At 41.4% G+C, this 25,155-nt stretch overlaps 1 protein-coding gene across 1 annotated transcript; it reads left to right on the top strand.

Annotated features, from left to right (window-relative positions):
- Window positions 1-16,537: 16,537 nt before the first annotated feature.
- LOC120541927 (heterogeneous nuclear ribonucleoprotein A/B-like) lies at window positions 16,538-20,099 on the top strand. Its single transcript, XM_039773912.1, has 9 exons — window positions 16,538-16,643; window positions 17,107-17,320; window positions 17,744-17,912; window positions 17,997-18,155; window positions 18,247-18,378; window positions 18,987-19,104; window positions 19,206-19,370; window positions 19,468-19,553; window positions 19,764-20,099. The coding sequence occupies exons 2-8, from the start codon at window positions 17,136-17,138 to the stop codon at window positions 19,536-19,538; spliced, it is 999 nt and encodes a 332-aa protein (XP_039629846.1). The 5' UTR covers window positions 16,538-16,643; window positions 17,107-17,135; the 3' UTR covers window positions 19,539-19,553; window positions 19,764-20,099.
- Window positions 20,100-25,155: the final 5,056 nt, after the last annotated feature.

Genomic DNA, 25,155 nt, shown 5'->3' with positions numbered 1-25,155 from the left:
CAGTTGAAAATCTACAAAGGCATTCATGCAGAGGGAGAAGTTCAATGTTCTGAAATGGCCGTCACAGTCACCTGACTTGAATATCATTGAAAATCTATGGGATGATTTGAAGCAGGCTGTCCATGCTCGGCAGCCATCAAATGTAACTGAACTGGAGAGATTTTGTATGAAGAATGGACAGAAATACCTCCATCCAGAATCCAGAGACTCATCAATGGCTATAGGACAGCGTCTAGAGGCCAAAAGGAGGCTCAGCTATGTATTGATGTCTTATCTCTGTTGGGTGCCCACATTTATGCACCTGTCTAATTTTGTTATGATGCATATTGCATATTTTCTGTTAATCCAATAAACTTAATGTCACTGCTGAAATCCTACTGTACCCAGAAGACATGTCAGATATTAAAAGGAAGTTGCTATTTTGAAAGCTCAGACAATGAGAAACAAAAATCCAAAGAATTACGAGGGGTTCCCAGACTTTTTCATATGACTGTACTTTGCAATTCTTCTTTCAGTATGGTGTTCTGATTCTCTGCTACATCAGCGCTCATTGATGGGGATACTATGGATTTGTACATATTCTACTTATTTCAATCACAGTAAATGGTTTAATATGTTACCACATTTTTCATTTTTATATTCAGGTTTTCATTAATGTAAGTAGTCATTAAAACTGCCTTTACTGGGTACATTTGCAAAGAAAGTATGACAGGCCGAAGTCAAATATAACCCACTCATTCATCTTCTGTGGTGTGTAGTGATTGTGCTGCTGCCTCGCAACAAGGTGAGCAAAGTTTCAAGTCCCGGGTCCTCCCTGTGAGGAGTTGGCATGTTCTCCCCATACCCACGAGGGTTTCCCCCCACTGCATATGGAGCTTGAGTGAACTCTCTGCATTGCTCCCTTCCACTCCTTTTCTGATATGATATGTTGAGTGAGAGATCCTTTTCCCACTGTCCTCTTGGATCTTTGAAAGGGAGGGACTAACAGCAGAAATGCTGTCTGAGTCCTCGAAACTGAGCAATATTTTTTCCAGCATAGAGGAAGGTGTGAGATGAGGAAAATCAGACAGGTTCTGTTTAACAAAGTTTCTAATTTGAAGACAGTGAAAATGTGTTGCTGAAAAATTTAATTTGGAATATAATTAATTGTTCATAGAATGCAAAGATGTTGTCAATATAAAGATCTGTAAGCAATTTAATCCCAAATGTTTTCCAGATATTAAAAACTGCATATGTTTGTGAGGGTTGAAAAAGGTGGTTCTCATGCAGAGGTGCCACAGATAAAAGATTCTCCACCTTAAAATGCTTTCTACATTGGTTCCATATTCTGAGTGAGTGAAGATGATTTTAAGTTGAACAATTGTATTGTGGAGCCGACCCGGACACAGACAGGCGGACATGTTGTTACTCACCACCACACGTTTATTATTTACAAATATTTACAATATTTATGGTCACTAAGACCCAGTCCCGTGCACAAACCCCCAACACACACAGTCCTGGCCACACAATGCCTTTCTTCGAGCCGCCTCCACTCTCTCTAGTGCCTTGTCCTTCTTCCACCCGACTCCAGCCCTGAATGAAGGGAGACGGCAGCCTTTTATATTCTCCCGGATGAGCTCCAGGTGATTCCTGACACTCCTTCGTTGGCCACGCCCCAGTGTGGCGGAAGTGCCGGCTGTCCTCCCGGCAGCTCTCCGGGTGTCCTCTTAAATCTTCCCCCCTGCACTTCCTGGTGTGGCGGAAGTGCTGAGGTAACAGGTCCCCAAGGCATTGGGGCGCCTCCTGGCGTTGACCACGGGCCCCTACAGGGTGGGGCTTCCATGCCCTCAACCCGTGGCCCCCAAAGCAACCAGGATGGCGGCCCCCACGTGATCCAGGGTGGGCGCAGACCCACATCCGGTCCCTCACGGCGTCCAGGCCGGGCCGTTGCCCCTGGCATCCCTGACAGTGTGCTTTGCACATATGGAGCTTGAGTGAATTCTGTGCATGGCTCCCTTCCACTTCTTTTCTGATATGTTGAGTGAGAGATCTTTTTCCCAGGGAGGGAAGGATCACCAATCTCTGTCCCAGCTGGGAGGAACTAATAATGGATGGACAGACAAAGAGGAAAAGATTTTATGTGCAGTTCATCCTCCAACAAAAGAGGAAGCAGTGCTCCACTGATAGGGGCCCAGTTTGGACTCCCACAGGGTTGCCTGGGGCTTGTAGTGCGAAAGCGCAACCCTGTCAAGGTCTGTGGCTACTACAGGGGGGCTCCATGAAGCCATATCCATTTTATGGGGGGTGTCCGTAAGACCTGAAAGTGCTTCCTTTAGGCCCAGCATAAAAGAGGGCACCTTCAGCTACCTCGGGGTCAGAATCAGGAGGATGTGGATGAGGCTACCAGAGGATGTAGTAGCAGGAGACAGAAGTGCTTGTTCTTTCAATTGTATTGTGCTGGACTGCCTTTTACTGTGTTAAGGTGTGATTATAAGACAAACATTTTATTTTACCTTTGAAACTGTGTTTGGCCCGAGTTGGGTCTGGTGGTTGGGTCTGTGGGGCGCCCCCTACAGTCCACATACGATAGGCTCCAGCTTCCCCACAACCCTGCCCTGGAAACACAGGCTTAGAACATGGATGATTTTTTTTGTATGTACCCAGAAATAAAACTTAGAAAGGGATGCCAACAGAAAAATTTCTAATACATTTCATTTATTTATTTAACTGACACTTTTATCCACCTTGACCTGTAATACAGTGTTGTGTCCAATTCTTTCTACCCTGTATTGTTCCTTAACTGCTTGTCAAGTCTCTAATATGTTAAAGTATCTTCTATGACATTGCCTTTTTCATGGTTAAACCTTTTATGTGAGAAATGTGTACATATTCTGAATCTGATTTTTCCATGGCAGGGTTGCTGGAGGCTGGAGTGCATCATCAGGCACATGGTAGGAGTCAGCCCTGAATGGGACAGCAGTGCACATTAAATGTTTATTCATCATTTATTAGTAATTTGGCATTCACTTTTTTTTAGAAAAGTACAGAGGTTAAAAAATATTTTGAAATTGCTGTAATTACAGTATTCAGTATTAGTTTTATATCACAACACATTTGTATTCAGAATAAATCCATTCAGCTTTCTGAGTTTATAGCAACAGATATTTACAATAAATATGTGCTAATGAAGGAACAACTCAGAAGTTCCCAACTGGAGATCACAATATCAGAATATTAAAAGACAAAATCCACCCAGTATAAGGGTTATACAGGCCACCAGCCCATCATAGAGCACATTCAAACACCCACCTACATTGATCCAGTTTAGAGTCCCCTTTTTAACCTAACAGTGACGTCTTTGGGATGTTAGAGGAAAACACGTGCAGACAAAAGGAGAACATTCAAATTCCATACAGACAGCCACTGGGCTAGGATTTGACAATTACTGAACTACAATACTCCCCACCTACAATTTATATATATTGTGGTCAAGGGAGGACATGAGAAGTCAAAAGATCGTTGGGAGTGTCAGCAGTGGGTTGCCCCATTTAATTTGATGCCTTTGGCACAAAAGCAAAACAAAACAGTAGGCAATGGTTGCCTGGTAACAGATGACGGGTGCTCAACAGAGCAGGTCTGGCTTGGCGGAGCTCCGTCCTGAGGTCAGCTCTGGTCCAAGTGTGACAGCCAACCTTAGGGACCAGTTGGCCTTTATGGAACTCTGAATGGAAGGGGTGGAGTTAGTTGCCCTCATGGGCATTTTCTTGGTTCAGTGGATGAGATATGAGACAATACTGTTAATGACAGCGCACCTTCCTATCCTGGAGTGGGAGTACATAGACGGGACGAGCCTGGAAGGTGATCCTTCGACAAGCATGCATTACTATAGACATACAGTGCATCCGGAAAGTATTCACAGTGCATCACTTTTTCCACATTTTGTTATGTTACAGCCTTATTCCAAAATGGATGAAATTAATTTTTTTCCTCAGAATTCTACACACAACACCCCATAATGACAACGTGAAAAAAATGTACATAAAAAAAGCACATGTACATAAGTATTCACAGCCTTTGCCGTGAAGCTCAAAAGTAAGCTCAGGTGCATCCTGCTTCACCTGATCATCCTTGAGATGTTTCTGCAGTTTCATTGGAGTCCACCTGTGGTCAATTCAGTTGACTGGACATGATTTGGAAAGGCACACACCTGTCTATAGAAGGTCCCTCAGTTGACAGTTCATGTCAGAGCACAAACCAAGCATGAAGTCAAAGGAATTGTCTGTAGACCTCCGAGACAGGATTGTCTCGAGGCATAAATCTGGGGAAGGTTACAGAAATATTTCTGCTGTTTTGAAGGTCCCAAAGAGCACAGTGGCCTCCATCATCCGTAAGTGGAAGAAGTTCGAAACCACCAGGACTCTTCCTAGAGCTGGCCGGCCATCTAAACTGAGCAATCAGGGGAGAAGGGCCTTAGTCAGGGAAGTGACTCCAGAGGTCTTCTGTGGAGAGAGGAGAACCTTCCAGAAGGACAGCCATCTCTGCAGCAATCCACCAATCAGGCCTGTATGGTAGAGTGGCCAGACGAAATCCACCCCTTAGTAAAAGGCACATGGCAGCCTGCCTGGAGTTTGCCAAAAGGCACCTGAAGGACTCTCAGACCATGAGAAACAAAATTCTCTGGTCTGATGAAACAAAGATTGAACTCTTTGGTGTGAATGCCAGGCGTCACGTTTGGAGGAAACCAGGCACCGCTCATCACCAGGCCAATACCATCCCTAAAGTGAAGCGTGGTGGTGGCAGCATCTGAAAGCCAGAAGTCTACGTGACCATCTTCATCAGGTCCTTCCATGAAAACCCTAAATACAAAGAGGACTGTTTGACTTATGTTAGGTAGATTGCCCAGAGGGGACTGGGTGGTCTCATGGTCTGGAACCCCTACAGATTTTATTTTTTTCTCCAGCCTTTGGAGTTTTTTTGTTTTTTCTGTCCACCCTGGCCATCGGACCTTACTCTTATTCCATGTTAATTAATGTTGACTCATGTTTATCTTTTATTGTGTCTTCTATTTCTCTATTCATTTTGTAAAGCACTTTGAGCTACATTTTTTTGTATGAATATGTGCTATATAAATAAATGTTGATTGAAAAAAAAAATGTTGATACTGTGGGGATGTTTTTCAGCGGCAGGAACTGGGAGACTAGTCAGGATAAAGGGAAAGATGACTGCAGCAATGTACAGAGACACCCTGGATGAAAACCTGCTCCAGAGCGCTCTTGACCTCAGACTGGGGCGACGGTTCATCTTTCAGCAGGACAACGACCCTAAGCACACAGCCAAGATATCAAAGGAGTGGCTTCAGGACAACTCTGTGAATGTCCTTGAGTGGCCCAGCCAGAGCCCAGACTTGAATCTGATTGAACATCTCTGGAGAGATCTTAAAATGGCTGTGCACCGACGCTTCCCATCCAACCTGATGGAGCTTGAGAGGTGCTGCAAAGAGGAATGGGCGAAACTGGCCAAGGATAGGTGTGCCAAGCTTGTGGCATCATATTCAAAAAGACTTGAGGCTGGAATTGCTGCCAAAGGTGCATCGACAAAGTATTGAGCAAAGGCTGTGAATACTTAGGTACATGTGATTTCTCAGTTTTGTTATTTTTAATAAATTTGCAAAAACCTCAAGTAAACTTTTTTCACATTGCCATTATGGGGGATTGTGTGTAGAATTCTGAGGGAAAAAATGAATTTAATCCATTTTGGAATAAGGCTGCGCTGCAAATACTTTCCGGATGCACTGTATATATACACACACAGAAAGACAAAGAGAGAGAGTCAGGTCCATAAGTATTTCAACAGTGACACAATTTTCATCATTTTGGCTCCACCATGGATTTGAAATAAAGCAATCATTATGTAATTGACTCCGGTGGGCAGGCGCCCTGCCCGGGGTTTGTTTCCTCCCTTGCGTCCCATGTTGGCTGGGATTGGCTCCAGCAGACCCCCGTGACCCTGTAGTTAGGATATAGCGGGATGGATAATGGATGGATGGATGGATTATGTAATTGAAATGTAGACTTTCAGCTTTAATTTAAGAGGTTTCCCAAAAATATTGTATGTGCTGTTTAGGAGTGACAGCCATTTTTATACATGGTCCCCCATTTTCAGGGGCTCAAGAGTATTTAGATATTTGACTGACAAGCTGTTCCATAGCCAGATGGTAGCAGATCCCTGATTATTTCATTAACTATTAAGCAGGTCGAAGTTGATTCCACGTGTGTAATTTGCATTTGGAAGCTGTCACTGTGAACTTGCAATATGAGGTCCAAAGAGCTTTTCATGAAAGTAAAAACAGGCCATCATTAGGCTGAGAAAACAAAACAAACCCTTTAGAGAGAGACAGCAGAAACAACCAGGAGTGGCCAAATCAACCATTTGGTAGATTCTTAAAAAGAAGGAATGCACTGGTGAGCTCAGCAACAGGTCTGGAAAGCCACAGAAGACAACTATGCTGGATGACTGCAGAATTCTGTCCTTGATGAAGAAGAGCCCCTTCACAACATTTAGCCAAACCACAAACCCTCTCTGGGTGGTAGACCTATCATTGCCAAAGTCTACAATTAAGAGAAGACTTCATGAAAGTAAAGACAGAGGGTCTACCGCAAGTACAAACCACTGGTAAACCTCAAGCATAGGAAGGACAGATTAGACTTTGCCAGAAAATATTTTTTAAAAGCTTGTCCAGGTCTGGAACAATTGTCTTTGGAAAAAGGAATAAAGATCAATATATACCAGAATGACAGATTGAGAAGAGTATGGAGAAGAGAAGAAATGGCTTGTGATCCTATAAATACCACATAATCTGTGAAACATGGTAGAGGCAGTTTTATGGCATGATCATACGTGACTGCCGTGGAAGTCGCTCACTGCTGTTTATTGATACGAGTGATGGCAGAAATTGCAGGATGAATTCTGAGGTGTCCAGGGCGGCCATACTGTCTGCTCAGATTCATCTAAATGCTGCAAAACTGATAGGATGGCGTTTCACACTACAGAAAGATAATAAGCCAAAGCATACTGAGACAGCAAACTAACTAAACACAATGAGGGAATATTCTTCAATGGCCAAGTAAATCAACAGACCTCAACCCAATTGGACATGCTGAAGACAAAACTAATGGCAGAAAGTCCAACGAACAAGCAGCACCTGAAGTCAGCGGCAGTAAAGGCCTGGCAGAGCATCACCAGGGTGGAAACCCAGTACGTGGAGAAGGCCATGGGGTCAGACTTCAGGCAATCATTGGCTGGAAAGGAATTTCAACCAAATATTGAAAATGATCGTTATATTTATAATTATGTTAGTTTGTCCAAATACTTTTGAGCCCCTGAAAATAGGGGGGGACCATGTATAATAATGTATGTCTTTTCTAAACAGCTCATACAATATTTTTGTTAAATCCTTGAATTAATGTTGAAAGTCTACACTTAAAGCACATCTTGATTGCTTTGTTTCAAATCTATTGTGGAGGAGTCAAAATTATGAAAAATGTGTATTTATATATATCTTCTTATATATATAAAAGCCAAATACCACTGACTCACTCATCACGAAATCTCCCAAAACATGAGGACTTGGGACATGAAATTTGTAATGTAGGTTACCCTTGGCCCATAGGTGCTTGCTAAGAAATGGTTTGAAAAATTTCGTGGTCCAACCGTGAAATTTCTTAGAGTTTTTTAGACTCGTTTGTATGTCAGTCCGCTTTTCACGAAAGAACTACTTAACGGATTTAGATCGGGTTTTTTTCTATAATTTGCTTGAACATTCCGTTGATTTTGTGACTTTGTCATCATGCTAAGTATCACAGTTTGCTTGCGATAGCAATTTCTTAGCGCTATTCCGAGATAGTCTCATCGGGCTGCAGGGAGAGGGGAAGAGTGACGTCAGGAGTAGAGAGCTGGGTGGGGCCTCCGCGCTGTCCTGTTTCACTAATACGCGGGCAAAGCCGCAGGGGATGGTTAGTATGTATGTATATATATATAGTGGCAAATGCACTATATGGGCATCGTTCCGACACAGACTGACAACGGAGGCACGTGTAAAAATCTAAGTATAAGGACTTTTATTTTTCTTCAGCCATGGGTGACGTCTTCCCCGTGTCCCACGGGCCCAACACAGTCCCAAAACAACACACAAAGTAAATCACCCTAAACCACTCTCTTCTTCCTCCACTACTCCTCCCAGGCAGCTTCATCCTCCTCCCAACTCTGGCCTCGAGTAGTGGCTGCAGGCTCCTTTTATAGCACCCCTGGAAGTGGTCCAGGTGCTTGTTGACCTACTTCAGGCTGCACTTCTGGGTGAGGCTGCAGTCCAGCCCACATGGGCTCGTTAAGCCATGCAGCTCCTCCTGGCAGTGGCCATGGAGCCCAACAGGGATGAGCTCCAGTGTTTCACCATTGTGACCCCGATGCAACCCAGGGAGGCTGCCACCAAGGATTCCGGAGAACGTAGGGTGTAGCCCATGGGTGTTCCCGTGGATCCACATATATATATATATATATATATATATATATATATATATATATATATATACTTTATATAAACACTTACTGGACAAATTATTTAAACAGTGTACTAAGACTGGTGGGACCTCCATTTGCTCTCAATATCCTCAGTTCTTCGTGGCATTGATTACACAAGTTATTTGAAACCCTAACCCTTTGAGATTCTGGTCCATGTTGACTTGATTACATTATGCAGTTTCCGCAGACTTGTCAGCTTCACATTCATGCTACCAATCTCCCATTCCCCCATATCCTAACAATATTCTATTGGATTTAGAACCGGTGACAGGGAAGGCCACTGAAGAGCAATGAAATTATTGTCACATTCATCAAAGCAGTTTGAGATGACTTTTGCTTTGTGACATGGTGTATTATCATGGTGGAAGTAGTCATTAGAAGATGGGTAAATTGTGGCCATGAAGGGATACACATGGTCGCCAACAATACTCAGATATGCCGTGTTATTCAAGTGATGACTGATTGCTACATTCAGGCCCAAAGTATGCTAAAAAAACATTCCCCACACTGCAGGTACTGGACGGGTGCAGTTTGGGGAGAGGGCCTGTCAAGTGGGCATGATGGATAGAATAGAGTGCTACCCTCATTAGGCTGGAAAATATTGGAGGACCAAGGCAATGGAATCTTGGGGGTCAGTCGAGAGTGACAGATGAGCTAAGCGAGGAAAACTGTTGATAAGAACTATAATAAAAGTAAGATGGCAACGTTGCTGAGTGTTCAGGTCACCTGAATTGAGTCTGTATGTGCACTGCACAGTAAAGCTTGATTCTTCTGTCTGTCCTGAGACTCCTAGTGCCTTCTTTAGGCTAAAGGTGCCTATCTCCGACTGAACGATAGATACAGGGTGGTCCAGATCTAATTATGCAGATCCAGATTGTCTGGATGACTTTGATTTATGTGGGGATGATTCCAGTTTGGCGCAAAGACGATTGTTCATGTTGTCAGTTCGCACACTTCTTGAAGGTCTGGGATTTTTCGGGTGATTTTGTATGTAATAAACTTAATAAGTTATAGCATAATGAAAATTGCATAACAAGATCTGGACCACCCGATTGATAGATAGATAGATAGATAGATAGATAGATAGATAGATAGATAGATAGATAGATAGATAGATAGATAGATAGATAGATAGATGAAAGGCACTATATGATAGATAGATAGATAGATAGATAGATAGATAGATAGATAGATAGATAGATAGATAGATAGATAGATAGATAGATAGATAGATAGATAGATAGATAGATTTCTATTTTTTTGGGAAAGTGTACTGCGCCCCACAACCGGGACATTGTGTTGACAGATTTTCGCACACTCACGTTGTTAGGATTAGGTGACACTGTGGCGCAGGTCCACTGCCTTATAGAGTCCTGAGCTTGAATCCCATTCCTGTGAGAAGTCTATGACCAGTGTATGTATTCTTCCTATGACTCTGTGGGTTTTTCTCCTGGTTTCTGACCCAGATCCCAATGCTGTGCTTGTTAGGGTGGTCTTCTAATGGTATAGACAGTGTGCTAATATAGTGTTCTGGGACTTTTCAGGTAAAGAGAGCAGACGTTTTGAGGTAAGGCTGTTCTACTCATTAATCATGGTGATGGCAACATGTTGCATGTTGATTAGTATGTGAGAATTTCATTTTTCTGTACACGTGATAATAAGGAACCTAGAAACATGTACATTAGCTTGGTGGAAGGGTGTGTGAGTGTGGACTGGCCCCTGACTTGTGGCTGGTATAAAGTCCAGCAAAATAACCTTGAAATAGATTCAGAAGGTCTGAATATGTTACGTTGACTACTTACGACTTATGTGGAATAACTTTCAAGTAGCTCCTGAAGGAAAAAAAGAATAATCCATCTGCCATAACTTGTCAGTCCTTGATCACCTTGATAATTCTCTGTCTTGTAACCAGTTTTTTTTTAATATGGGAAGGATGGGTGAAAAATGTACTTTTCATCGCCTTCTGCCCATCCACTGTCAAACCTGCTTATCCAGTTCAGGGTCATGGGGAGCTGCAGCCTATCAACACAGTGCTAAGCACAAAGCAAGACGGATTCCCATCTAGGACGCTAGTGACATTGTGCTCCATGTGTTAATATTTCTTAATAAAGGAATACTGTGTTAAAATGATTGCAAAAATGAAATCTTAAATGAATACTCCATTCAAAACTGACATTTTTACATGTCACTTATGCTATGTACTGTGGTTTGTAGTGATGGCCAAGAAAATTTCCTAACATCATGTTTTCATACAGAATGGAAAAAATTAAGTGTAACACTGGAGGTTTTTCATTTCAAAAAATCTTTTAAAAAAGATTCACAGATGCCTTGAGGCCCGATCCGTGCTGGGGTAGACTGCAGCTTCACCCGCAGCCCTGCTCAGGGTTTGGAAGATAGTATGTTATAATATGGCAAATAGAAAGATTTTTTTTTCTGATAAGAGTGCTATAATTTTCACGCCATTAAAATACAGTCAGGTCCAGAAGTATTCCAGAGCTTTTACCTGCTTAATAGTTAATGCCCCCACCCGGCTATGGAACCACATGCCAGTCAAACGTCCAGATACTTTTGAGCCCCTAGAAATGGGGGCAGTCTGTTATTCCTAAATGGCTCATACGATATTTTTAGTATACTCCTTGAATTAATAAAGCTGAAAGCCTACACTTCAATCACATCTTAATTGCTTTGTTTCAAATCCATTGTGGTGGTGCACAGAGCCAAAAAGAAGAAAATTGTGTCAATGTCCAAATACGTATGGCCCTGACTGTAAGCTGTATCTTCGTCAGATGATGCTTGATCAGGTCTCTCAGGATATTCCGGGACCCCAGTCCTCCCACAAATAAACTGTTTAAGCTGCTGAAGTCAGGCTCTGCTGCCTCAAAAGACTCTGTAGGAGCTTCTACCCAATTGCAATTAGAATTTGAAATGAACAGAATTATTAAACGTGATTTGTTTTTTACTTTTGGTATGTTGTATTTTTGCTATGGGTTAGTATTAGATTTTTCTTTTAAGCACAGGCTAGGATCTGCTAGAAAAAAAAAATTCACTGCACTTTACTGTCCTGTATGATTCTGCATGTGACAGATAAACCTCTTGAGCCTGTAAGGTTGGACTCAAATCTGTTTTTAGTGGAAGCTTCTGCATTTGCATCTTCAGCTGCTAAATGAACCTGTCATAAATTGTCAATTAAAATGAGCATTTTGTTCTTTTGTAATAGGGTAACGAAAACTTTAACTCATTCAGCATTTTATTGAGAAATTTTGTTTATCATTTTATTGTTGGGTACAGCTGTACACACGAGTGTGCTTGTTATAGCCGGCTTCCTGTCCAGCTGTGGTTACTACAGCACTTTAGATGACCTTCAGTCATCACATATTAGTAATAAACACTAATAATGCGCCAATGTCTAGAAACAGTCCAGCCTAATATGAGCAGTGCAGACAGCATCATGTGTAAGGCATCCTAGTATTTCTATTGATCTTTCTATGTATGAATTATAATAAATAACACATAATTACAAGGGAAGACTCAGCTATGGTGTGCAATGTGACCCCCCCCAGAGGTCATGGTGAAGAAGAGAATTCAAACAAAACTGAGTGCCATTATGAGCAATGCTGCACATCCTCTCACTGACACACCAACACTGAGGACTTTCAGACAACAAATTATTCCTTATTATCACATGTACAGAAAAAAGTTAAATTCTCACATGCTAATCAACATGCAACATGTTGCCATTCTCCATCGCCATGATTAATGAGTAGAACAGCCTTACCTCAAAACGGTCTACTTTCTTTACCTGAAAAGTCCCAGAACACTATATTAGCACCATTAGAAGACCACCCTAACAAGCACAGCATTGGGATCTGGTTCAGAAACCAGGAGAAAAACCCACAGAGTCATAGGAAGAATAAACAGACTGGTCATAGACTTCTCACAGGAATGGGATTCAAGCTCAGGACTCTATAAGGCAGTGGACCTGCGCCACAGTGTCACCTAATCCTAACAACGTGAGTGTGCGAAAATCTGTCAACACAATGTCCCGGTTGTGGGGCGCAGTACACTTTCCCAAAAAATAGAAATCTATCTATCTATCTATCTATCTATCTATCTATCTATCTATCTATATTATATAGCACCTTTCCTATCTATCTATCTATCTATCTACAGTGGGATGCAAAAGTTTGGGCAACCTTGTTAATAGTCATTATTTTCCTGTATAAATCGTTGGTTGTTACGACAAAAAATGTCAGTTAAATATATCATAAAAATAGGAGACACACACAGTGATATTTGAGAAGTGAAATGAAGTTTATTGGATTTACAGAAAGTGTGCAATAATTGTTCAAACAAAATCAGGCAGGTGCAGAAATTTGGGCACCACAAAAAGAAATGAAATTAATATTTAGTAGATCCGCCTTTTGCAGAAATTACAGCCTCTAAACGCTTCCTGTAGGTTCCAATGAGAGTCTGGATTGTGGTTGAAGGTATTTTGGACCATTCCTCTTTACAAAACATCTCTAGTTCATTCAGGTTTGATGGCTTCCGAGCATGGACAGCTCTCTTTAACTCACACCACAGATTTTCAATTATATTCAGGTCTGGGGACTGAGATGGCCATTCCAGAACGTTGTACTTGTTCCTCTGCATGAATGCCTTAGTGGATTTTGAGCAGTGTTTCGGGTCGTTGTCTTGTTGAAAGATCCAGCCCCGGCCAGCTTCAGCTTTGTCACTGATTCCTGGACATTGGTCTCCAGAATCTGCTGATACTGAGTGGAATCCATGCGTCCCTCAACTTTGACAAGATTCCCAGTCCCTGCACTGGCCACACAGCCCCACAGCATGATGGAACCACCACCATATTTTACTGTAGGTAGCAGGTGTTTTTCTTGGAATGCTGTGTTCTTTTTCCTCCATGCATAACGCCCTTGTTATGCCCAAATAACTCAATTTTAGTTTCATCAGTCCACAGCACCTTATTCCAAAATGAAGCTGGCTTGTCCAAATGTGCTTGAGCAGACCTCAAGCGGCTCTGTTTGTGCTTCCTCTGCATCACTCGCATACAGCATCTCCTTGTGTAAAGTGCGCCCAATGGTTGAACGATGCACAGTGACTCCATCTGCTGCAAGATGATGTTGTAGGTCTTTGGTGCTGGTCTGTGGGTTGACTCTGACTGTTCTCACCATTCGCGCTTCTGTCTATCCGAAATCTTTCTTGGTCTGCCACTTGAGCCTTAACTTGAACTGAGCCTGTGGTCTTCCATTTCCTCAATATGTTCCTAACTGTGGAAACAGACAGCTTCAATCTCTGGGACAGCTTTCTGTATCCTTCCCCTAAACCATGATGGTGAACAGTCTTTGTCTTCAGGTCATTTGAGAGTTGTTTTGTGACCCCATGTTGCTACTCTTCAGAGAAAATGAAAGGAGGAGGGAAACTTACAATTGACCCCCTTAAATACTCGGATTCACCTGTGTATGTAGGTCAGGGGTCACTGAGCTTACCGAGCCAATTGGAGTTCCAATAATTAGTTCTAAAAGTTTTGGGAATCAATAAAATGACAACGGTGCCCAAATTTATGCACCTGCCTGATTTTGTTTGAACAATTATTGCACACTTTCTGTAAATCCAATAAACTTCATTTCACTTCTCAAATATCACTGTGTGTGTCTCCTATATGATATAATATTTAACTGACAACAACCAACGATTTATACAGGAAAATAATGACTATTAACAAGGTTGCCCAAACTTTTGCATCCCACTGTATCTATCTATCTATCTATCTATCTATCTATCTATCTATCTATCTATCTATCTATCTATCTATCTATCTATCTATCTATCTACGAGGGATGTTTAAAAAGTTTCCGCATTTTTATATTTTCATTTGAAACGGTGAAGATGGGAGGAGTGGTAATTGGGCATTAAAAAGTTGGTACTACACTGGGAAAACTGCATTGCAAATGAAGTTGAGTATGTAGAAAAGTGATATCATTTGTTTTTGAAATTCTAATAATTACAGTTCAAAAAATGTGTGAAACCTTTTTGAACATTCCTATCTATCTATCTATCTATCTATCTATCTATCTATCTATCTATCTATCTATCTATCAGTCATATAGTACCTTTCATATCTATCTAGCTATCTGTTATATAGTGCCCTTCATATCTATCTATCTATCTATCTATCTATCTATCTATAACCTTAATATATAAAATAAAAATTTATCAGATAATATAGCAATAGAGGCGGCACGGTGGCGCAGTGGTAGCGCTGCTGCCTCGCAGTTAGGAGACCCGGGTTCGCTTCCCGGGTCCTCCCTCGTGGAGTTTGCATGTTCTCCCCGTGTCTGCGTGGGTTTCCTCCGGGCGCTCCGGTTTCCTCCCACAGTCCAAAGACATTCAGGTTAGGTGGACTGGCGATTCTAAATTGGCCCTAGTGTGTGCTGGGTGTGTGGGTGTGTTTGTGTGTGTCCTGCGGTGGGTTGGCACCCTGCCCAGGATTGGTTCCTGTCTTGTGCCCTGTGTTGGCTGGGATTGGCTCCAGCAGACCCCCGTGACCCTGTGTTCGGATTCAGCGGGTTAGAAAATGGATGGAATACAGCAATATACAATATTGTTTCTCAAGCCAACAGTAGCCTCTTTTTGCACAAACGTTGGTGATATCGAAGCATTTATTTGTTAAACAGAAGTAGGTGAGATGGCTGCTCCTTTTCTTCTGTAATTTTAGGTTAAACTTTGTGATGATGTAAATCTTACATAATGTTGCTTTGTTCGTACTGTGTTCAGCTGAATTGGGGTACGTGAAGAAAATAACGGGCCTATGTATCTGGTTTGTCCTGATATTTCCTCATACTTTAGTCCCATTGATGCCATTCATATCCCTACATGAAATTAAAAAAAAAAAAAACTAATTGTTTGTGATGTACCCATCTCTACTGTACCTCAATTTTTCTCCTTGCAAATTCATTTTTAGGTCCGGCTAATCTTTTTTAAAAAAAAGTGATGGCAGGTTTAGAATCCCATTTCCAGAGTTTGCTGCCATACTGACACAACGTCACCTTTGGTTTTACAGACCGTGAATGGGGTCTTTTCATTTTGGTTTTACTTAAGTTTTCATTGACAAAATAATTCAATTTCGGTGCATCAGTTAAAGGTTTCGGGTGTCAAATTTAGTTTTGCATAAGTACTGTGTTGTTGTGCCTTACCAAATACGCTGCTTCAGCACATGTACCTGGAGCAATGAGAATGGAAGTGTTTTAAGAAACGAGCCTAAGCAAATGAGAAAAAGTGCAGTAATAAAAGACAACGATGCAACCAATGTAAAAAAAAGTACAATATAGATAGAGCAAGAAGTATCATGTGTAAGGCACTGTAGATTTTTTGAGCTTTGTAAGTATGAATTATGTTTAATATTAACCTTAGTATATAATATCGAAATACTGTATATCACACAATGTAGCAATAAACAATATCCTTCCTCACGCAAATAGAAACGCACGATTGCACAAACGTTATCGGTTATCCGGGCATTTATTTATTTTATTTAACGGCTGAACAGAAGTGGATGAGATGGCTGATTCTTTTCTTTGGTAATTTTAGGTAAATCTCGTGAATATGTAAATCCGGTGTAACGTCGCTTTGTTCCTACTGCGTTCAGTTGAATTGCTGTGCGTCTGTAAAATAACATGCCAGTGTATCTGGTTTGTCCTGACATTTCCTCGTACTTTAGACTCTGTAATGCCGATAATATCCCTACATGAAATTAAAAGCTGCAATTTTTTGTATAATGTAGCCTCCTCCACTGTACTTCGATTTTTTTCTCCTTGAAAATGATTTTTTTTTTTTTAGATCCGGCCCATCTCTTCGCACTTAGCGTTTTAAAAAAAGCGATGGGCAGGCTTTGGAGAGGGCGACGACAAATAGCAAATGGCGATCAATGTGATTGACACTTCCTTTCCACGAACCGGAATCGTCTTTGTTGAGCGGACGATTTTATCCGGTGCTATAAAATCAGCCACGAGTTGGCAATACGAGGGAGAGTCCATCTTGACGAGCGGTCGGAAGCTCCGATTGTGTGAAATGTAAGACCCGCGTTGACGCTTCTTTTTGGTTTTTGCGGGGGGACTGTTTAACCGCCGCGCGTGGTCTCAATAATGTTTGTAGATTTATAATTCGTTGTGAACGCTACCTCGAGGGCCGTCTATGTAATTATTTATCGTGCTGGGCCTGTGCAGTTTTTTTTGGAATACGCAAGGCCTGTTATGTAAGGAATCGCCGCCTTTCGTGCTTTGTCGTTCCGTTTGTTGCATTTTTTTTTTCTTCTTCGCGTAGGCCTTGCAAATGCTGGACTCTTTCAGCGTAGGCCCCGAATTGAACTGGGTGCAAGCAGCATCGTTTCGGTGCACAGACTTTTGAACACGTCCGCGTAGTGGTTTCCTCTAAAACATTTGGCTGTTAGAAAGGGTTAAGGGTGTATGATGAGCGCTGATCTCGGCCTTGCTGTGGGCAATTCTTAACGAAGCCCTGTCTTTTTTTCTTTTGTAGATTTAACATCTGAAACGCCACAATCTACCATGTCTGACACCGAGCAGCAACTGATGGAGACTTCTGAAAACGGCCACGAAGGAGAGGACTTGAATGGAGCCGAAGCGGCGGAGCAGTCAGAAACCGCGGCGGGAGAAGGGGCTGGCGGTGATGGGCAGAATGGCGCAACAGAAGGCGATCAGATCAACGCCAGCAAAAGTGAAGAGGATGCGGGGTAAATGCGCGGCTCTTTTTGTGACGATTTTCTTTTTAAGACCGATCGAGTGGAGCTTTAGGGGCAATCGCGTACAGAGAGGCGCTGCATTGCCTCCTTTGTTCTGATCGTCTTTGTTGGCGCCATGTGCTGAATTGAGGGGGGGATGGGCGGGGGAGAGCCGCACATCTGCGTGTTGAGCTTGCGTGCTATTGAGGGGTAAAAGGGGAGCAATCGCGGCCCACCGCGATCTGATTGATTTACGGGTCTTGAGACAAAAGCGGTGCCTTTTGTGAGCTGAGGCCACTGCTTTTATTTTAATTCTCTCTCTCTCTATGAGGATGGATGTTGAGTAGCATTCTGGAAAGATGCTGCAGGTCTGTCCTCCTGGGCGTCAAGCATCCAGTCTTTTGAATTCTGAAGGCATGTCTCTTATTTCAACAGAAAAATGTTTGTTGGTGGACTAAGTTGGGACACTAGCAAGAAAGATCTTAAGGACTACTTTTCCAAGTTTGGCGAGGTTACGGATTGCACTATCAAGATGGATCCCAACACGGGGAGATCAAGAGGGTTTGGGTTTATTCTTTTTAAGGATGCTGCCAGTGTAGACAAGGTAATTTTTTTTTTTTATACTCGGATCCCAACGTCTGATTAGTCTTCATGTCTCAATCTTGACTGTGTTTCTTTTGTATTGCAGGTCCTTGAGCAGAAAGAGCACCGACTAGACGGCCGGCAGATTGACCCAAAGAAGGCTATGGCTATGAAAAAAGATCCTGTGAAAAAAATATTTGTTGGAGGCTTAAATCCAGAAACAACAGAAGAGAAAATCAGGGAATACTTTGGGACCTTTGGAGAGGTTTGTTTTTTTTTTCCTTTGGGACCAAAAATGGTAATTTTGGTAGCTGGTACAAATAGTTTGTTTTATTTTTTTCCCTTTCTTTGCATAGATTGAGTCAATTGAGCTTCCAATGGACCCTAAATCAAATAAGAGAAGGGGCTTTGTGTTTATTACATTTAAAGATGAGACTCCAGTTAAGAAAATTCTGGAGAAGAAATATCATAATGTCAGTGGAAGCAAGGTAGGTAACTGAACAGATGGTGGTTGTGTGGCCATTGCACATGTTCTGTTTGAAGGATTTGTTTGACCCCTGGTATTGTTACTTGCTCCATGTACTTTGTAGTGGTGGCCTTAATCTTCAGTTTCCTCATGCTGACCAAGAAAAAAATATGATGGAACATAAAGGTGCTATGTCTAGTGGAAAAAAATTTTCAAGTGTCTCCTGAAAGCATGAGGTTTTGCTATAATTTTGGGGAAACTGCACTCTTGACAAGTGACTGAGCAGGAGTGGCAGAAACTCTAATGCATAGTATTATGGCAGCCTTTCCTGCTTTTATATGTAATGCTTTCTGGAAGTGTTAAATTTCATACATCCTTTATTTAGAGTTTTTTTTTTTTTTTTCCCCCCATTGGTTGGGTGCAATTTGTTTGCTATTGCACGAAGTGGATTACCATTATGTTCCATTTATATCAACTGGTATTCTCTTGTTCTGCATGAAAACCTTAATTTCTGAGCTACCATTTCTAACTACATGGAGTAACTTTTTGTTAGAATTCCTTTAACCAGGACTAATGTTGGCTGTAAGGATTGATTTGGACTTACCCATTTTTAACAACTTTTATTTGCAGTGTGAAATTAAAATTGCCCAACCTAAGGAGGTTTATCAACAGCAACAGTTTAGTAGCCGGGGAGGTGGAAGCTTCTCTGGAAGAGGCAGAGGTGGTCGTGGTGGTGGTAGTAGCAGTGGTAAGTTGGGCATCTGTCTGTCCTAATTAAATCTTGCTAAACACTTTGATTCAGCAGTGAATGCAGTCTGTTTTTGGCTAATTTATTTTTTTTTTTAATAGCCCAAAACCAAAGCTGGAACCAAGGGTATAATAACTACTGGAATCAGGGCTATGGCAGTCAAGGGTATGGCTATGGTGGACAGCAAAGTTATGGTGGCTATGGAGGTTATGGCAATTATGACTATGCTGGATACTATGGATATGGTCAAGGTGGCTATGACTACAGTAAGTGAGCATTTCACATTTTGGAGGTTGTTTAGCAACCTTTTTCTCCCCCAGCCCCCCCACAAATGTTTGGTTATTTAACTTGTGTTCTCTCCAGACCAGGGTAATACAAGCTATGGGAAAACTCCAAGACGTGGCGGTCACCAGAGTAGCTACAAGCCATACTGATAACACGTTGTGCAGGTATGCCCCATCAGTTGATGCCTTGCTTGGCTTGTGCTAAGCATATGAAGGATGAGCATGACTTAGTGTAATGTGTGTTTTTTTAAAACCTAGCACACAGTAGTTGAAGTACTGTAACAACCTAGGAGCTTAATTCAGCTTCCTGAGTTCTTTGAGAATTGGGTAAGTTACTCATTCTCATTTATTTAATGCACCCATTTTTCTTTTAAGGTATAAAATAAAATACAAGATCCTGGGTCCCCTTCATGCTGCTGCATTAAATACAGGGGGTTAACTTTCCTTTTGGAGTTGGCAGACTTAAAGACTTGTGCTCCATTTGTACAGAACAAGTGAGGAACTGGGGAAGCAAGTGTCACTTTTCCACTTTTATTTTATATTGTTTTGTGTCCATATACATTTCCAGTAATGGAAGTGTTATTTTTACTGTACTTTTTGGTACCTATTTTGAATCTAATGTATTGTAAGGTTGTATTTTACATGTCTACTGGATTTACCACAATATACGATCAAAGCTGGGAAGCTTTTGAAATAAACAATTTTAAGTAATTTGTGTGTTTCTATATTTACTTTCACTGTAACTTGTGTGCCAAGTATGCTGAAGCTGCATGGTTAAGCTTTGAAAGGGCATTCTGTTTGGATATTTTTTGAATGAGATTGCTTGCTGTAATTTTGTGCTATGATTAAGGGCAGACAAGATTTATAGATGTCAATAGAAAATGACTAAATTGGAATTTAATTTTTAATGTAGACTTGGTCAAATGTATAAGGACACTCCTCCCCGCCACACTGCAAGTTATTCTCCTTTTGGGCAACAAAGTAGAAATAAACTATGCTTTTTATATTATCTTTTGTGTTCTTGTCCTGAATTTTCCAAATCCTATTTTTTTAATATATATATAAGATTACATTTGGGTATACACTGATACATGTAATTTGTAAATGGATAATTTTAATTTGTACTTTTAAATGTGACTTACCAGTTTCTTGCAATCAAAAGCTGGAAATGTACAGACGTATGGGGTGGGGGCTTTAAACTGTTAAAATGGTCGGCTTGAGTCATTCGTACAGACAGCTGGCAAGCTTGTGCCTCCTCTGACCATGCAGTGCCCGTGTAATAAACCAGTTTCATTTCATTTGTTGCTCTCGCCTCTTGACACCTTTCTTGGTACAGACGAATATTCCATAAGCTGGTGCTGATAGAATCAAACTAATTCTGGCTTTTTGATGTGATTTGCTTTACATAGTCTTAGGATTTTTTTTTTTCTTACTATTTAGGCCAAGATTAGTTAACCAATAAGAATTCAGGCAATTTACAGGGGCTCCCCCCCCCCATTGTGGACAGGTTGCTTTAAACCAGTGGTCTCATACTCTGGTCCTGGAGGGCTTCTGTGACTGCAGGTTTTCTTTCTGACCCTTAAATGGTGACCAATTTTTGCTGCTAATTAACATTTCTTTTTAGTTTAAGGCTTGCTCTTTGTTTCTTTCCTTAAATGGCATCCAAACAAATGAAATCAAAGTGAGGGAGCCAACAAAAGACCAGCTAAGTCAGGGTCTCAAACTCCAACCAGTTGCTTAAATAGGCAGTCTTGTCGTTAAACCCATTAATTCAATGGCTTGTTGCTCGAATTGTGAAATTGTAGACATTTCCGAAATTTTCTAAACGCTTAAATGTTTTGTGTACCTGAGGAGATCCAACATTCCCGAGACCTTCATCTTTATTCAGAGGTTTTAAGACGGGCACAGTTTGCTGGTCGTGTGGTGTTTTTTTTTTTCCTCATTGTTTGGCTGCTAATTAAGGAAAAACAATTTTGGGTCCGAGTCTTCAAGAGCAAGTCAATTAAACTTGATTCAAAAACCATTTACTAAAGTGTTAGAATGAACCTGCAGCCCTCCAGGACCAGAATTTGAGACCACCGTTTTAAACAGTCATTGAGTGGCAGTTTAACTGTATATACAGATTTGGTGGGTTGAAGCTGCTCTTAACCTCATTTGTAGTGATTAAAAGAAAAACAGTTTTAAATTTATGTAGGTTTTAACATTCCAATTAAAGGCTTTAGAAAATTTATAAACTTGTGCAAGACTCCATACATGCAGAGGACAACCTGTTGGAAGAAATTCAAATGGCTTGCTGTGATAAAAAATGTTACGTTTTCTAAATTGGTTTTATAGCTGAATATTTTGGGAGGGTTGGGGTGGTTTTACATGTTTTAGGGCAATGGCCCCCAAGTCATGGGTTTGATTCTCTGCTAGAATAAACCAACCTGATTGGAACCCCCAGGTTATATATTTAACTAGTTTTCAAACCTAAAATTTGGTCCTTAACTGTTTTTGTCAGTGGCATTTAAGTTACAGCTACTTCAGCGTCAGGCTCACTTAGTAAGTGAAAATCTGCTTCTGTTTTATTCAAATCGTGTTTTTTTTTTTTTCTTTCCTGGTCTTATTGTTGAACAAAGTGCTACTTTTTTCTTTGTTTAGAATTTGCATTTATTCGCTTGAGTGTTTATTTGCTTTACCCTCACTTTCACCTTTTTCTACATCCTTCCATCTGATTTTGATTTTCTGCCTTAGTTACATAGGTGCAGACTAGCAGTAGATCAAGACAAAGTCCTGAAGTCTGAGAAGAATAGTTACAAGTTAGACCACCTTGTGAGCAGGTTGAACAGAACTAGTATGGTGGGTAATGTTAAAGTAACTCTGCGTGCATCAGGCAGACTTAAATGAAAAGGCAAAATACCATTAAATGTGGAAACCATATGTTTGGACCAAAGTATTGGATGATAAACACATTTGCTTCTGTAACTCTGTGTCCCAGAAAAGACAAGTGCTGGATGGAAGGATTTGCATGATATAAAACAAATCTCTGGTCAAGTATTTAGACATGATGTCATTTTAAGGAAGGTTAATCGGCCTAATTATGAAATTGTATTAATACATGCTGCCAGTTTCTTCATGCTATATTCCCTCAGGGTGTCATGGTATATTTTTGCAAGTGGTGTTCTGACGTGATACAAGATTTCTCATTTTGTATTATAGCACCTGTGCTTTCTGAAGTTTGTGCAGAGTTGAGACATTCCTTATGAATATTGTCCTGTCAGTAACTTAATGTATTAAGCTTAATATGGCTGTTAGGAAAAGGTAGGTGCATAATGCAGGACAAGAATCAACTCTTCTGTATTATCTTTAATTAAGAAACTGATGTATACAATTGCCAGGTTAAGAGCAGACCACATTGAGGGTGTCACATGTTCATCCTCTAATGTCACAAGAATAAAATAATCGGGCAGGTGGTCTCCTTGGGAGTTTTTAAGCCCCCCACTCACTTGTACAATAGATTGAGGGGTAGTGATTAGAACATTAGAAGACTCGAGACGAGAACGGGCCTTTCAGCCCAAGAAAGCTCGCCAGTCCTGTCCACTTGTTTCCTCCAAGAAAACATTGAGTCGAGTTTTGAAAGACCCTGACGTCTTGCTGTCTACCACACTACTTGGTAACTTATTTCAGGTGTCTATCAGTGATGTGTATGAGTGACGTGATGTATGAGCGTGTGTCTGAAGTTCCAGTCTAGAAATAGGGTGGCCAGTGGGATTATTTCCGCAGGCGCAGTGACCGCATCCTAAAGTCCTATTGCAGATTCAGTCAAAGGTCAAAACACTGAATGCGGTAATGTACAAAATAGAAATGCGATGTTACGATTCCTATTCGTGTGACAGAATGAATCCATTTTACCTTAAGAAACCGAGAGAAACGCCTTTTGCCTTGGGTGACACGTGTTTGCGAGGATGGTGTTGGTTGAATTTGGCCCAGCGTCTTTATGACATGTCTCTGCAACTCCTGCCAAGGCGTACAGTTTTTCCTCCATGCTCTGTCCTCCATTGGGAGGCACACGTACTGTAGTAAGTCATTAAATGTTGATGTGACTCTTAGTGGGCGATAGATGGCCTCTTGAGGAACACGGGACAAAAACCAAGACCAGCTTCAGATGAGTTAAAATTGGTATCGATCTTGTTTTGATGTTCAGCATTAAGACGTGAGGATTGTCTCCTCTTAGTACCACATGACATATTGTGATCTTGAACGGCAGCTAGTGCGGTGCTACCTCGGCTCCACTGCAACTGACCCTAAAGAGCTGGAAGAGAACCGCGAGTCAGGGACGTTGAGGGCTAATTGTGTCCTAACCGTGAAATGTTGAGTCCGCACGGGACAAGTAATGCTAATACTGAAAAGCAGCCGCTCCCTCAATGTTGGACCCACTGCTGTCTCCATTAGTAAATCAGTGCTTAAAATAACCAGAGCATCTAGCAAAGTGGAATGAAAATCGAAATGTAAAAAATCTGAAAAATTAAGGAATGAAAAATTGTCGTCTTGTAATTTAACTGCCATGTTTGAATTCAAAATACTACCCAGTCAGTCAGTCAGTCATTGTCCAACCTGCTGTATCCTAACGCAGGGTCATGCCAGTCAGCACAGGTCACAGGGCAGGATGGCAGCCCACTGCAGGAACCACAAACCCAGTTCTGTAATTCTGTCACGAGAACAAAATGTCCAGTAAGAGCACAGCTTGTTAATGTAAGAGTCTTAAGTAAAAGCAGAGGTCTGCTGGGATGGGGTTGTCTCCTGGGAATGATTCTATCTGGCATATTGAGAGAATCGGTCCCTTATTTCTTGTTGGAATAACTACAGCTAGTGCCAATGACTACTCAAGTGTCCACATATTTTGGTAAGGGTCCTCCACTGTTGGTTCTGCGCTTTAGAGGGAAGCTGCACTCTGCCTGTCCGTTCAGTTTTGGGTGGTTCTTGTGACGTAAAGACCCTTCTCCTCCCAGTATATTTTATTGTTAAAATTAAAACGGAACTACAAATCTTGTATGACTTAGATTCAGTACTAATGTACAGTACATGCCAAAAGTTTGGACACAGCTCCTCATTCAATGTGTTTTCTTTATTTCTCATGGTAGATTCTCACTGAAGGCATCAAAACTATGAATGAACACATGTGGAGTTATGTACTTGACAGAAAAAGGTGAAATAACTGAAAACATGTTTTAGATTCTAGTTTCTTCAAAATGGCCACCCTTTGCTCTGATTACTGCTTTGCACACTCTTGGCATTCTCTCGGTGAGCTTCAACAGGTAGTCACCTGAAATGGTTTTCACTTCACAGGTGTGCCTTATCAGGTTATTTAGTGGAATTTCTTGCTTTGTCAATGGGGTTGGGACCAGCAGTTGTGTTGTGCAGAAGTCCGGTTAGTTGGACGATCATTTATTTTTCAGCAGGACAATGACCTCAAACGCACCTCCAGGCTGTGTATGGGCTGTTTGACCAAGAAGGAGAGTGATGGAGTGCTGTAAACGGTCATGAAAATAAAGAAAACACATTGAATGAGGAGGTGGGTCCAAACTTTTGGCCTGTGCTGTATATTGGGACCAAGTGGGAATATTTATTATGGGAAAAAGGCAAGTGTACTCCTTGAGGACATTCAGCTGGGACTGATAGATAGATCAGAGACTTTATTAATCCCAAGGGGAACTTCACAAGTAGTTAAAAGTGTCCAGGGAACAAGTCCGCATAAAAGAAAGTGGTAGGAGTGATCAGTGAAATAAAG

Source organism: Polypterus senegalus, chromosome 13, assembly GCF_016835505.1.
Source record: "Polypterus senegalus isolate Bchr_013 chromosome 13, ASM1683550v1, whole genome shotgun sequence".
Taxonomy (NCBI): Eukaryota; Metazoa; Chordata; class Cladistia; order Polypteriformes; family Polypteridae; genus Polypterus; species Polypterus senegalus.
This window is presented reverse-complemented; position numbering and strand designations above follow the sequence as displayed.